This window comes from Lonchura striata, chromosome 14 (genome assembly GCF_050655825.1).
Source record: "Lonchura striata isolate lonStrDom1 chromosome 14, ASM5065582v1, whole genome shotgun sequence".
Taxonomy (NCBI): Eukaryota; Metazoa; Chordata; class Aves; order Passeriformes; family Estrildidae; genus Lonchura; species Lonchura striata.
Window position 1 is genome coordinate 4,484,117 of NC_140716.1, and position 13,607 is coordinate 4,497,723.

A 13,607-nucleotide genomic window follows, 5' to 3' on the forward strand; every position below is an offset into this window, starting at 1 on the left:
ACTACTGCAGCAGGAGCAATTCCTCCTTGTGGCTTATTTGCTCCTCAGTTTCACGGAGCAAATTGCTCTTTGTGGCAGTGCTGGTGTCTGGTGGCACTCAGAGGAGCAGCAGCCATGTCCCAGGTGTGGCAAACACCAAAGATTTTAATGCAAGGTCCATCAGTGCACCCTCAGCTCGAGTGGCAGCAGCTCCTTCCCCCTGGGGCTCCTGCTGTCACTCCCACCTGCAGCCCACTGCCTCCTGCAGCTGCCAGACACTTTCCAGCTTTCATCTGCAGATGTTCTCGGGGCCAGAGCTCCAAAAGTTTATTCCCCAGCCTTTCTCTCAAGAGCCCCCCATCTTTCTGCTCATAATTCAGTTGCTTCGTAGCCAAGGGGGGAATGGAAATAATGCTTCCCTCATTGGCCCTTCTTTCTATTCTCCAGTTCTCTGCTGTTTTCCATCTTTTAGTCTTTTCCCTCTCTCTGTGGGTGATAAAGAAGAAGGAATAGAAGCAGTTGCACAATCAGCAGAAAGAGAAATAGGAGTTATAGGAAGAAACAGAGAAGGGAAAGAGGAAAACAGAGTAGAAAGAGAAAAAAAAGTAAAATAAGAAAGGAAAACTGAGAAGGTAAATGAATAGACAAACAAGGTAATTGATATTGCTTTATTTTATTCTGTATCATTATAAGTTGTTTTAGTTGCAGTCTGAGCCCAAAGAAGGGAGATTAACCAGCAATCCTGAAGCATGGAGCTGGACAAGTAATAAGGAAAAGGAGAAAGGGAATTCTCTGAGGCTGAGAACAAACCTGTCTCTCATCAGGAACACTCTCACCTCCTGCTCAGGCTCAGGACAAAGCCTCTGCAGGGCTGTCAGTGGGGATTGCCACGTGTGGCTGTGAGCCCTGCCGGGCGCTGGGCACAGCACCAGCCCGCCTGCCGCAGGAGCAAACAGAATTCTGCTTTGTGCTGATCCGGGAGCAGCTTCCCAGGGATTCCATGGGGGGTGGGGGCAGCGAGGGAGGGCTGCACCTTTTCCTTTTGACAATTAGATGGGAGCTGTTGAAAGCTGCTTTCATGGATGAATGCATGGAGAACTAAGGACGTCTGGCAACTGATTTATTTGATTAGCTTATTGTATACCGCAATTTCCCCTCTCCCAGATGAAGCAGGTCTGTCACTGGAGTGGGACTTCACAGTTACTGAACTCTCTCTGCCAAAACCCCTCAGCACCTCAGAAGTCTGAAGAGGACCTCAAGTAGGGCACAGACAAAGCCAGAGGGGCAGGAGAAATGGAGCTAATCACAAAACGCCAGTCTGGGCACTGCACAGCTCCTGATTTCCAGGCAGTTCAACATCTGCGGATGCCAGCGGGAGCCCTGAGCGCTCAGCTGCCGCGAAATTCAGGGAACGGGGCTCGGCCTTGGCTTGTTCGTCTCCATCCCAGCGGTGTGGATGGGTTCTGGCGGGGCAATCGTGACATCCAGTGGGAAACTCCTGAACTACAGCAGCTTCTTCTGGGGGAATGAGCCGCTCCTGGGGCTCCAACTGCAACCGAAGGGTAACAGCATGGAAGGGAAGCTGTTCAGGAAAGCTTCGAGTTTTGTTCTGTCTCCTGAAATCTCCAATATCTAAATGTGGTTTGAAATGTCTCTCTCCTTGCCATGGAGAACACTCTCTCTTTGGGGAAGAGTTGACATCTCAGTGGGATTAATCCTCACACAGGATTTTCACCTCCATGAAAGGTTTTCTGTAATATTGTTTTTGTTTTAAATCTGTGACTCCCTGACCTTCTAAGATGTCTCAATGCCTACAAGGAGGCTGGAGAGGAACTTTTGACAGGGTGGTGACAGGACAAGGGGGATGGCCTTAAACGGAAGAGAGGTGGATTTAAATTGGATATTAGGAAGAAATTGTTCCCCGTGAGGGTGAGGAGGCCCTGACACAGGTTGCCCAGAGCAGCTGTGGCTCCTCCAGCCCTGGAAGTGTCCAAGATCAGATTAGATGAGGCTTAGAGCAACCTGGGATAGGAGAAGGTGTTCCTGCCTATGGCAGGGAGTGAAACAAGGTGAACTTTAAGGTCCTTTCCAGCCCAAACCAGCCTGTGACTCTTAGCATGCTTAATAATTTTCTATGAAATCTCAGTCATTCTAGTAGTTTCCCTCAGTTTTCTATACTTGTGTCCCATGTTTGGAACAGGTCTGGGAAGGATAAACAATCTGAAACTTAAACTGGAATAGATGTTTATGTAAATACTTGGAAGCACAGAGAGTAGTAATGCAGAAAGGACAAATAATCTCATCGAACTGAGGACATGTGCCTGTCTCTTACGATTTCATTCTGCAGCCAGAAGGCCTGGGATCCCAGCCACTGCTCGCTGATCACACACCCTCCAGTACCTAATCACGAGACCGAGGGGGATTTTCTTTCAAACGTGTACTTTGACACTTTCATCCCCACCTCGCCATCGGCCTGGCACTGGATTGCAGCAGCGTGTTGTGAGGAATCACACCCGATGTCATCGGGGACTGAAGCGCCCCACAGCAGCGGGGTTTGGGTGTCAGGAGAGGCTGGACCCACCCTGGTCTGTGGAGACAAATCCCTGCGTGTTTAATCTGGCTAAGGATGTGCAGATGCTGCAGACGCTGTGTTCCCCGATGACGTCAGCAATGGCACGTTTCTTTACGTCACTGCATGTTCTGTGGTGAGAACAAACCCCACCGCGTTCTGACCCACACATTACAAACACCGCCCCGGCAGCGCCGGCCCAAGGGCTCCGCCTGACGCCATCCCGGGCGCGCAGTGACGTCACTCCGCGTCCCGTGTGGGTGTGTGACGTCACGCCGTGTCCCGTGTAGGCGTGTGACGTCACGCCGCGGGGGCGCGCCCGCCTCCTCCTTAAGCCGCTCAGGCACCGCCCCCGGCAGCGAGGCCACGCCCCCTCGCTGCTGATTGGTGCTCGCTCCCCTGTCCCCGCCCCCTCCGGCACTGCCCGCCCTGCCGTGCCCTGAGCCGCATCGCCCGCTCGGTCCCGCCCCTCATGCCGGTTCCTCCAATTGGAGAAGGGAATCGCTGAGCGACAGCGCCGCCGCCCAATGAAGGAGGCGCGGGCTCCTCCCCGCGCGGGCGGCGGCGCTCAGGGCAGGGGCCGGGGCCGCGTGTCCCCCGCCCCACGGCGGCACCGCCGCGACCCCGGAGCTCCGGGCGGCCCCCGCCGGCCCCGGCCCCGCGCAGCCCCCTCGGAGCGGCCGCGCCCCTCCCCGGGCAGGGCCCGCGAGCCGCGCCCCGCCGCCCGCACCCCTCCCCCGGCCGGCCGCTCCCTCCCTCCGCCGAGCCGGAGCGAGGAATGGGCGGTCCCGGCCCGTAGCCCCCGGCTGCGGCTGCTCCTCCTCCCGCTCGCAGCGTCTCGGCGGCCTCCGCCCGATGCTGGCGGAGCTCGGGGTCTCGGCGGCGGCGTTGTGAGCGCTCCGGCCGGGCCGCCGCCGCCATGTCCGGCGTGGTGCGCACCCTGAGCCGCTGCCTGCTGCCGGCCGAGGCCGCGGGCCGCGCCGGGGAGCAGCCGCGGAGGGACGGCAAGGAGCGGAGCCGCGATGCCGAGCGGGAGGCGCGGCGGCGCAGCCGGGAGATCGACGCGATGCTGGCCCGGGAGCGGCGCGCCGTGCGCCGCCTCGTCAAGATCCTGCTGCTGGGCGCCGGCGAGAGCGGCAAGTCCACCTTCCTCAAGCAGATGCGGATCATCCACGGCCGCGAGTTCGACCAGAAGGCGCTGCTGGAGTTCCGGGCCACCATCTACGAGAACATCCTCAAGGTGAGGGCCGGCGGACGGGCGCGGGAGGCCGGCGCCGGCACATCCCGCGCCGCCGGGAGCTTGGGCCGTGCCCGGAGCCGCTGTCGGAGAGGATGGGAGAGCTCGGCGGTGCTCGCCCCGCCGCGGTCCCGCGGCTCCCGGGAAGGGCTCTCGGTGCAGGTGTTCGGCAGGGCGGGGACCTTTGTGCTGCGGGAACGGGAGCTCCGGCCTTTCCCGGCTGAAGGCTCCCGTGAAAAAGGCTCAGAGGAAATTTTCCCTGCAAAGGGGATTGGGAAAAGCTTTGTGGAAACGCAGAGGAAAGAGGATATAGGTGTGGCCTGCCTTCTGGAAAAAACATTATGAGAGCATCCTCGAAGTCGGGATTGGAGAAACTTCAAGGTTTGAAGAAATGAGGAGGAATTTCTCTGCTTTTGCAAAGTGCCCCCAGTCTGTGCAGCTCGAGATGGGACACGAATGGGGTCCTCGTACAGATGTTACGGCTGCAAGGGGTTGTTACTTGGTGCATCTTTAGAAATGGGGGAGTGTAGGCCCGCAGAGTGGGGTGTTATCAAACCTAGAGCTAAAATAGAAATAACTCTGGTTTGGTGCCTTTGCAGGAAAGTTTTGGTTCAGTGTGTGTGCAAGTTTTATAGTGCTGGCAGTGTGGTTCTCTATTGACTGGAGACTATAAAAGCTGCTGGTAGAAACTACAGACCAATATTTCCCTAACTAGGGAAATCCAGCCTTGACAAATACTGTTCATTTCAGAGATACAAGCCTTGATGCCATGTGCAGGTAGAAGTGATCACATTTTAGAAAATACCTGAAGATATGTAAAAAGCTCAGGAGTGTTTCTCTCTTCATCTTCATACTCTTTCCCTAAAAGAAATGCTGCTTTCCTGCCTATATTTTTCTGTAGGACCGTCACCATTCTTTTGTGGGCATGGATTTGTGAGTCTTTGTGAGTTTCATAGAAGTTAAAGGAAAGGGAACTGTGCAAGTTAAAGATAACGAGTTACTTTTGAGTTTCCAGATTCGTGTTTAAATAGAAGTTTTATGTGCACTTAATAAGTGCACGCATACAATGACTTGTTTTTAAGAATGCTGCTATTCCATAAAGGGCTTTCACTTCTGTTAATGAACGGGAAAATTGTTGTCTAATTTTATTTTCCTTTTTTTTGTCCATTTTCAGGCTGGAGCCCATTAACTGCAAGAAAGTTGAAATACAGAAGCTTCTCTCTGATTGTAGTTATGTGAGCAAAGAGAGTATTATGATTTTTTTTTAAATCTACATGCCTAGAAATAAGGAGTGTTATTTTAGCTCTTAATGCTTATTGTGGTCCTGACAGTGATTTATTTTTTTGCTGCTACTAATTTCAAGTAGTAGGAGAAGCTTTTAGGGAAACAGTTTGTGAAAATGGAAAAATCTGAGACTCCTTCCTCTTTAAGTTGTCTAAGCAGTAGCAGTTATGGTAAAATGATGTAATATTTTATGTATGCAGAAGGTGTAGAGCTTTCAGCAGTAGAACTTGGTGTGCTTTGGAAAGGAAAGTGTCTCCTCCTTGTAGTAGGGGAAGCAGAGTCACACACTTGAAACATTTGTTTGCTGGATGGCTCTGAATTGATATGCAGAATTCAAAGTAGAGTCCTGATCCTCAAGATAGCAGTTCTGATAGTTAACGGCACTTCTTGGACAATGTCAGATGAACCTTTTAAACTCTTCTGACCTTGAAAATAAAATTTGGAAGTACCTTTAAAGTGGGTTAATATGATTCAACAGATTGATTGCCCTTTTGGCCTTGCAGGGGGTGATTTGGGAGTGTTAAGGTTAGGTTGAGGGCTCTCCTTTGGGTACGTGTCAGACTCTTCTTCCCCTTGCTTCTCCAGATTAACACAGGTGGCTCTTGCATACAAGAATACAATTTAAACTCCCCCCATAAGTTTTTGGGGAATGGCTTGGGAATAGTCACTATGGAAAAAGCAAGCAGAAGGAAGAAGAGCAAACAAAGAAAACTAAAGGAGTTTTCTGGTGGGAAGGCAGTATATATTTTGTTTGTATTTTTGCTCATCAGAGAGAAACCTGATAACACCTTGATATTCTGCCATAATCATCAGGAAGAAATCAAATACCAGGACAGAATAATGGCTTTCAAAACAAAGTGATTGTCAGTGCTTTTATTTTAGGGTAACACTCTATTGCATTAAGCTTTGTTCTGTGGATAAACATCCAGTGTTTAAAGTAAATTTATTTAGCTTCTTTGAAAGTGTAAATTGACAAGTGCATGTGTTTGCTGCTCTTTCTGTAGCAGAGTGTTTAGACTACAGGTTCTTTTCACTTTTTCAGGAAGTTCAATGGTGTCTGGCTAAGACTTAATGAAGCCAAGATCACCATGTGTTTAACTGGCAATCAAAGATCTGAGATGAACTTTTAGTACTATACGTGGACAATGTGAAGTGGAAATGATCCTATCAAATAGCTTTTAAATCTGTGTAACATTGTAAAGTACAGCTGCAGCAACCTTAGCCCATTTTTCCACACAGTCCTCAGCATGGTCAGACAATGGTCCTCCTAAGCTTTTGCAACACTGAGATCTGAGATAGAAATGCAGTGTAAATCTCTGGGATTAAATGGTCAATTTTCATTTTCCAGCCATGACTAAACTCCTCTCTGAAGGAGGAGCATTCCTACTCTTGTAACAGTGCTGGATATTTCTGAAATGCTTGTTGCAGTAGTGTTTAGGCAACTGTACAGCTTATGGAGAATGAAGAAACTGCTTCAGAGAACACAATGTGAAACCTCTCTGAAAATAACATTGCTACGTATGAATTGACATTAGCATCAGCTTCCACTTTGAGTTTTCACCTTCTTGCCTTTCTGATACCTTCTTAATGCTGAGTTCTTTGCTTACCCTGTTCTCTCTTGTTCTCATCTCCCATTTTGGGGAAACCCTAGTCAGAAACAAAATGCTGAAGCAAAACAAACCTATGATACAGAATTTACTTTTCCATTTAGTACAGGTGATGGTTCAGGGCCTTGCTAGCTTTTTCTGGCATTTGTGGGATGGTATTCAAATACAGGAGTTTTGCTTTGGTTTAAGGTAAATAGTCATCGGTTAACTCGGGTTTTGCTTGTTAATCAAGGCTAAGTTTCAAAGTAACTTTTTGGAACTTTTTGATGATTGAAGTGAAAAGCAGTAGTGTTAATGTTCTGGTATGAGTACACAGGCTTCAGGACTGCAGCACACCCACCTGGAAAAGGAAAGTGCACAGGACAGGGCTGTCTGGCTGCTGAGGCCTGAATTTTAAGGTGCCTCCTGGCTATGCAGAGAAACTTGGAAAACTGTCATGTACCTTAAGTTTCAAATCTGAGCAATGTGTGGTGGTGTTACCAAGTGTTTTGATGCTTTTCAACTGTAGCTACAGGAATTTTCTGATACCTTCCATCCAAAACAGGCTAACCAAGTTGGCCTTGCTGCTCTATTTGCTTTCTTTAATACAAGTTAAAGAGCTCAGACACTCAACAGGTTACAACTCTGATGTTCCTTGTCTAAATGTTTTTTTGTTTCAAGTATGTGAATATCACGCTGCTTAAAAAAACCCAGTTTAGTTGCATAAGAAAATAATTACAGCAATCTACAAGCACCAGAGTGGTACTTGCACCAGCTTGTTTAGGAGATTTCAATCTGGAGAGAGAAAAAGTTCAGCTTTTAGAAGCCTGAAGTATAATCTGTTGAACTCTTTTGGTAATGTTAGTTTTCCTGTTGAGAATGGAAATACCAGCTCAAGGTTTCAGTACATCCATGAGTGTTTTCTTACTGTTTGTGGCCTGAAGTGTAATGATTGACTAAGGAATTGAAAAGCCTGGAATTACAGAGGGAAGGACTACACAGTAAATTGTATGTGATCATTTGTAAGTGGGGAAAAAGCAAGGAAAGATTCTGAACATGTAAAATCTTTGAGGAACACTCCTTTGGGACTTTTGAGTGCAGCTGCAATACACGAGGGGATACCTGAGAGCATTTCTCCTTGATAGCAGGAATATGAGTGGCAGTTAAGCAAAACAAGTGGCTTGTGCTGAAGGCAGCTTTAAGAACTTTAGACTTCTGCAATTAATACTAAACCTGGACTGTTCCTGGGACTCTGTGTACCTTGAATGTACCTAAATTGTATTTGTGGTGGCTAAAGTAAGGTGGCTGTACCTCCTGTCTTCAACAAACAAACCAAGAAAACTCTTTTGCAACTTTGAGAGTTGCAGCCAGGTACAGATACAAACTCTGACATGTGGAAACAGATTATTCCTCAGTTTGTTTGGGAACTACACTTGCAAGTACCAAGTTACTACTTGTAATGTAAGCATATTTCTTCCACTGGCCCACAAACTCAGGGGAAATACATCAGGTAAACCCCAGTTACTCGTTAAATTGCCTTGACTGCACACTTTCGTGGGTTTGCATGCAAATGAGTTTGGAAGCCCATTAGGAGGTGATGATGGTCACACTCCATCTGTTGCTTCAGAGCTGGGATCCAGCTGTTTGAGTAGTTGGTCTCAGGACAGTGTCAATCTCCTTTCTGCTGGAACAGCTTCTTTTCAGAGGAATGACAAGGAGAGTAGAGGAACTGTGCTTAATTAGAATCTTTAAATTTAATATAGAAGTGCTAAAGTTCTGTACTACAACAGTCTTTCAATTCTGATTATCTTTGCTCTGAGCCTATATTTATCAAGAAAAAATAATATTCACTAGTTTATGTAGAAAAAACAAAAAGCCCTGATGAGTCTTGCTGATCTGGTTGTTCATTTCATCAGTGGATCTCTTATTAATTTCCAGCTGGTGTATTTTCTATGTCTTAAATGTAAATTCTGTCATCTCTGGTAGTCCCTTTGCATTTGGGGTGTCTCTTGGTTGGGCTGGGAGACAGCAATCTTTCTTCATCATGGCAGATACTGGAAGAGGAGTAATGGTCAGTAGTAAATGATAAACATTCATAGGAGTTCCAAAATGGAGTTCACAATGCTCTTGTGTTGTAGTCATTAGTATTGCAGAACATGACTTAGTCCCTGGAGACTGCAGGCACATGCTTTGATGTCTTCCAGACAAAAGTTTAGTCACTGAAGTGACTAAATTTGGGAGCTTACTCCCAACTTATTCACTTGGTTATGTAGTTTTATAATTAACTTGGAAACAGTGTTGGCAAAATAATTAGCAAATTGTCCTGTAAAAGATGTTTACGGGAAAATTTCGGAGCAAGCTCTAGTTTACATTGTCTGAAAAAGTAAGTTCAATGCAAATGCCAACAAGGAAAAAGCTGAAAGGGATTGGAGGCTGCAGAGTTTCCAAATGAATTTCCACCCCTTGCCTGGGATTTTTCAGCCTAGTGAAGGTCAGGAGCTGGACCCATCCTGGCATTGAAAGCCCTGTCTGAGCACATGTGCTGGGTGCTGAATCCATGGGGGCAGCATGGCAGGGATACCTTTGGAGCTGCGGGTGCTGCATCTCCTGTATTGAAAGCGTGAAGTGACTGTGAGCTGATATTGGTGGGTTGGTCTCAGGGCAAGGAGAAAGCTGCTTATACAAGTCTGAAAGCATTAACTGGGAACTTTTTGTGAGGTCCTGAACGTCATCTCTGAGGTCACCATCTCTCTACCCTGTGCCCAGTTACAAGTAAAGTTTGCAGGGAGAATTTTCCTTCTGCTGCATTTATCGTCATTTTGCTGGGTTCACTCAAAGACAAGGACTCTTTTCAGAGTTTCCAGACAAGCAGACATCACTGCTGCTCCCACTCCAGAGAGTCGGTGGCTAATCCAAATGTTTTTTAATATTTGTGTTCCTGTGGACTAGGTAAATGACACTTCCCCTTTGTTGCCATTTTTTATTTGTATGCTGGCCTGGAAGGTAGCTCATCTTTGCTGTTTACCCTGCTCTCACCTGGGTGGTACTGGAATCTGTGAGTGGTGAAAGGACATGCAGAACTGGGGAGCCTTTTCATTGTCTAACTGGGCAAACTGGTGCTGCTCCCACCCCTACCCCTAATATGGCCAGTGGAAATCACTTTTTATATTAATAGCCAGGTTTTTGGTGATGTTTGCTCACTGGATTGTGGGCTCAGGCAAATGACAAACTTATCAAACAGAAGAAGGTGGAACTCCACTGCCAGGAAAGATACTCCTTTTGATGGTACCTCATTTTTTGGCTGTTCTGTAATGTGAAACCTTATCCTGAATGACATTGGGTTCTCTACTGCTGCTTGACCATAATGTTCCAAGGACACAGATCAAAGAAAAACTCTGTTAATGCTTTTATGATAGTGTGCTGTAAAAATCTGATTGTCTTGCTGTTTGGAGTAGGTCACCTTCTCTGCAGTGCCCAGACAGCGATTTGCAAACAGTGCATATGATTATATTTTTTTAAATTGTGCATGTGAACCTGTGTTCCTATGGCTGCATCACCTTGTACTGTTCCTCTTGCTCCAAAGAGTGTCTGTGGGCTGAGGTGGGAGCAATCCTGTTGGCAGTAGCTCCAATTTAGATTGGTCTCTGTGAGATGAGATCCTCAGACTTCTGCCAGTTCCTTGTCAATAAGAGTGAGGAATAACACGCAGGAATCTCCCTGTCACCTGGAGTCCCCAGCACTTCTTTCAGGACAGTAAGGTCCATAACTGATATGTAGATGCTGGAGATTTCAGGCATTGCTGTGAGGTTGAGCAGTGTATTAATGGTAAAAGTGTAAAAAGTACCTGCTGTAGTATTTCATGTGTAACAGTTACTCTCTGGTCTGTGATCTCACACCCAGTAGTAGTTCCCTAAAATTATCTTGAGAAAATGTGCTGTAGGGAACTCTTCTATTTGTATACAAACTCTGAGCAGGTTTGCAGGTTCTCTCTAGACACTGAATCGTGGTTTTTGATCACCTGACTGCTGGTGTGTGCATGGAAGAACCCGGCCTTGCCTATGAGCAAAGGCTCCCCAAACCTGTTATGCCAATTTTATGTTTGGTGCTTAACTGAGGAGTGTTCACTTGGCCTCTGAGTTGGTCCATCTGGTGAAAGGTGTGAGCTTTTAGGGATAATGAATCCTTCAAGTACTGAAGCATATGAATAATTTAAAAAGTGAGTGTTGTGTTTTATATAGCAGTGTAACTACAGATGTGAGATATGCTTAAATCATTCTGCTCTTTAAATACTGCAAACATCTCTGGCTTCAACTGACATTAGCTTATGATAACCTTTCTAATAATTCCCACAAATTCATTGAATCATTATTTAAAAATACAAGAGAACCTGAATTTTTTCCAAAGCTAGGATGATTTCAAAAGTAAAGGAGAAAAAATGTATTTGAGCCAGTCCTAGTAATGAGCGTTTGTGTAAATACTCATAAAACCTTCCTGCTGGTGAGGAGCAAACGTGCTCCAAACAGCTGTGCTGTGTCAGGCTGAGGAGCTCAGCCTTTGTCTGGGACATGAAAAAACAACCCACAACCAAAATGGGGTAAGAGCACAAGGCAATGTGATCCTTTGGTGTGCTCTTCCAGTTATTGGCAGCCTTTGGTTTCAAAAACTCCCTGAGCCAGGATTTGCATCTGGAATGTAATCGAATAGTCCTCTCTGGACTTTGCTTCCATCTATTCTTCTTCATGGCTTTTGGAGTCCATTTTTGCTTTTGGCCAGCATCCTGTGTAAATGCTCTTGGCTGGCTGGGGGTGTGTAGGTTTTGAGTTTGAACTGTTTGATAACTCATATTTGTCTAGCAAGGAGAAGGAGAAAAATAATCTTTGTCCCCTTTCTGCAAGTGGTTTGTAATTTCTTGAGATTTCTTGTGTGCTATGCCTTAGCTGTCTTTTCAAATCTATGGATTTCTATACTTAGCATTTTCTTCTGTATAAGATATTGTGCTTCACAAGGTAGATCTCATCACACTCTTGTTACACCTTTTTCTTCTTCTACCCTGAATCCATTCAGGTGTTGTGCATGCCAGGGGTTTATGCAGTGACTTGAATGTATGAAAAATTATTAAGAAAGGAATGGAACAGAGCATTTCCTGGCTTTTTCCTCCCTAGTTGATGCTTCCATTATGCTGCTGGTTTTCTACTTTCTAATGTCTGACACTATTCTTATCTGTGAATTTTAATTCTTTCCATCTATGCTTATTCTGGGTCCTGCTTTAACTGCAGCACAAAAGCTTTAAATCACTTGAAGTGTTCAGAAGTTTATTTCCCATCTAAACTTGTTGCTTCTTTTTTTTCTGTAGTCCAAATTTCAAAACAGAATGGTAATTGATGGTGTTCAGCCTCGTGAATGAAAATGTGAATTGGCATTTTCTATAGTCACAGAAAATTAGAAAAACTGTCAGGAAAGGAGTAGGAAAAATGCCTTGCTTGTATTTCCAGTAAGAGGAAACCTTTGCTATGGTGACTTGCTCTGCAGATTAATGAGGCAGGGATTATCAAATGCTCAGTGAGGTTGCAAAATACAGTGTTACCAGTAAATCTGAGATGTGAGAGGAGTGTATAGGATCTAAATTTAGTGAGTTCTCTGTTTCTCCTCATCTTTCTGACATCTGTTTGTAGCATTTATGGAACTGTTTTGTGGAGATGGAGAAATGTTAAGTTTAGATTCACTTTACTGGGGATTTTGCTGAGTCACACTTTTAACTGTGAAGAGTTGGGCAGAAGAAACATTGACTGTTTTGCTTGTTATGTGAAGCTTTTATTCCTGATGTGTTTTAGAGACACATGTTGAAGCAGACGTGTTCTAAAAATTTTGAGAGGTGCTGTGGGTGTGTACAGGATAGCATTCCTGCTATCTCCATCCTGTGTTTTTATTTTCTTCATGCAGTGTGTGTCTGTCAGTGCTGATGCTGGTGTCCTACTACTGAATCACTTTGTCCCAGATTGGGCTCTTCATGTGACTTGGTGGCAACATCTCTGTCTCTGGAACAGTCAGAGCAATGCTGATGCCACGTGCTCCCCATGGGTGACCTTACACTGGTTAATCCACTCCCACAGGGTCTGTGGGACCTAAGTTTAGTTCCTTTTTTTTCTCAAGGAGGGTCAAGCCTGCATTTCCAACAAGCAGCAACCAGCAGATAAGTGACTATTCTGGGACTGGAGCAGTCTGTACGCCCTTGATTGAAACTGTTCTGTGGTTTTCTCCACACAAATAATGAAACTTTCCCTAACAACAAACAGCCTCTTGAGAACCTCCATGTCTCCAGCAGGAGCAGGGACAGTCAGAAGAACACTGTGGGGAAATGCACTTGGATAGAGGTGCCAGTGCTCTTTTATCCAGGCAGGAGCTGTGCAGACCTGCAGCCATTCCTCTGGGATGCTGTGCAGTGGCTGTGAGGTGGAGAAGGGTTAAAGCAGCCCCAGAGCTGGAGATCCTGCAGGGCCCAGGCAGGAGAAGGGTCAGAGCTGGATGGGCTGGGAGCTCTGGGCAGGGCCCAGGGCAGCGAGGGGAGGAGGTGACCCGGGGGGGATGGCAGAGCTGGGGACGTGGTGAACACTGTTCCACACACAGTGCTGGTTAACCACTTCATACACAACAGTTCTCACTGAGCAGAGACAAACCTGGCATGAAACACCTAGAAATAACTGCATCCTGCTGGTCTGTCACCACAATCCTCTGGAAAAATCTCCCAGGTTCTTCACTGGGCATGGTGGGGAGCTGACCCTGCTTCCCAGTTGCAACCAAGATGGAAGTACGTGCAAAGGATGGTTTGCAAAAGTGTGTGAAGCTGTGAGGTATCATGGAGGCATCTGCAGTTCAGAGACAGAGCCTTATAAGTGGGTTTTTCATGCTTCTGTTTGCTAGTGCCCTTCAAATAACCATCGAAAGGCTTCTGTTA

The 13,607-nt window shown here is 46.5% G+C and overlaps 1 protein-coding gene across 1 annotated transcript in view; it reads left to right on the top strand.

Annotated features, from left to right (window-relative positions):
• Positions 1–3,377: 3,377 nt before the first annotated feature.
• GNA12 (G protein subunit alpha 12) overlaps positions 3,378–13,607 on the top strand; it is a 40,374-nt gene continuing 30,144 nt past the window's right edge. Inside the window, exon 1 of the mRNA XM_021549394.3 lies at positions 3,378–3,788. Within this exon, the coding sequence (XP_021405069.1) occupies positions 3,468–3,788 (321 nt within the window). The 5' untranslated portion in view covers positions 3,378–3,467. The remainder of the gene's footprint in view (positions 3,789–13,607) is intronic.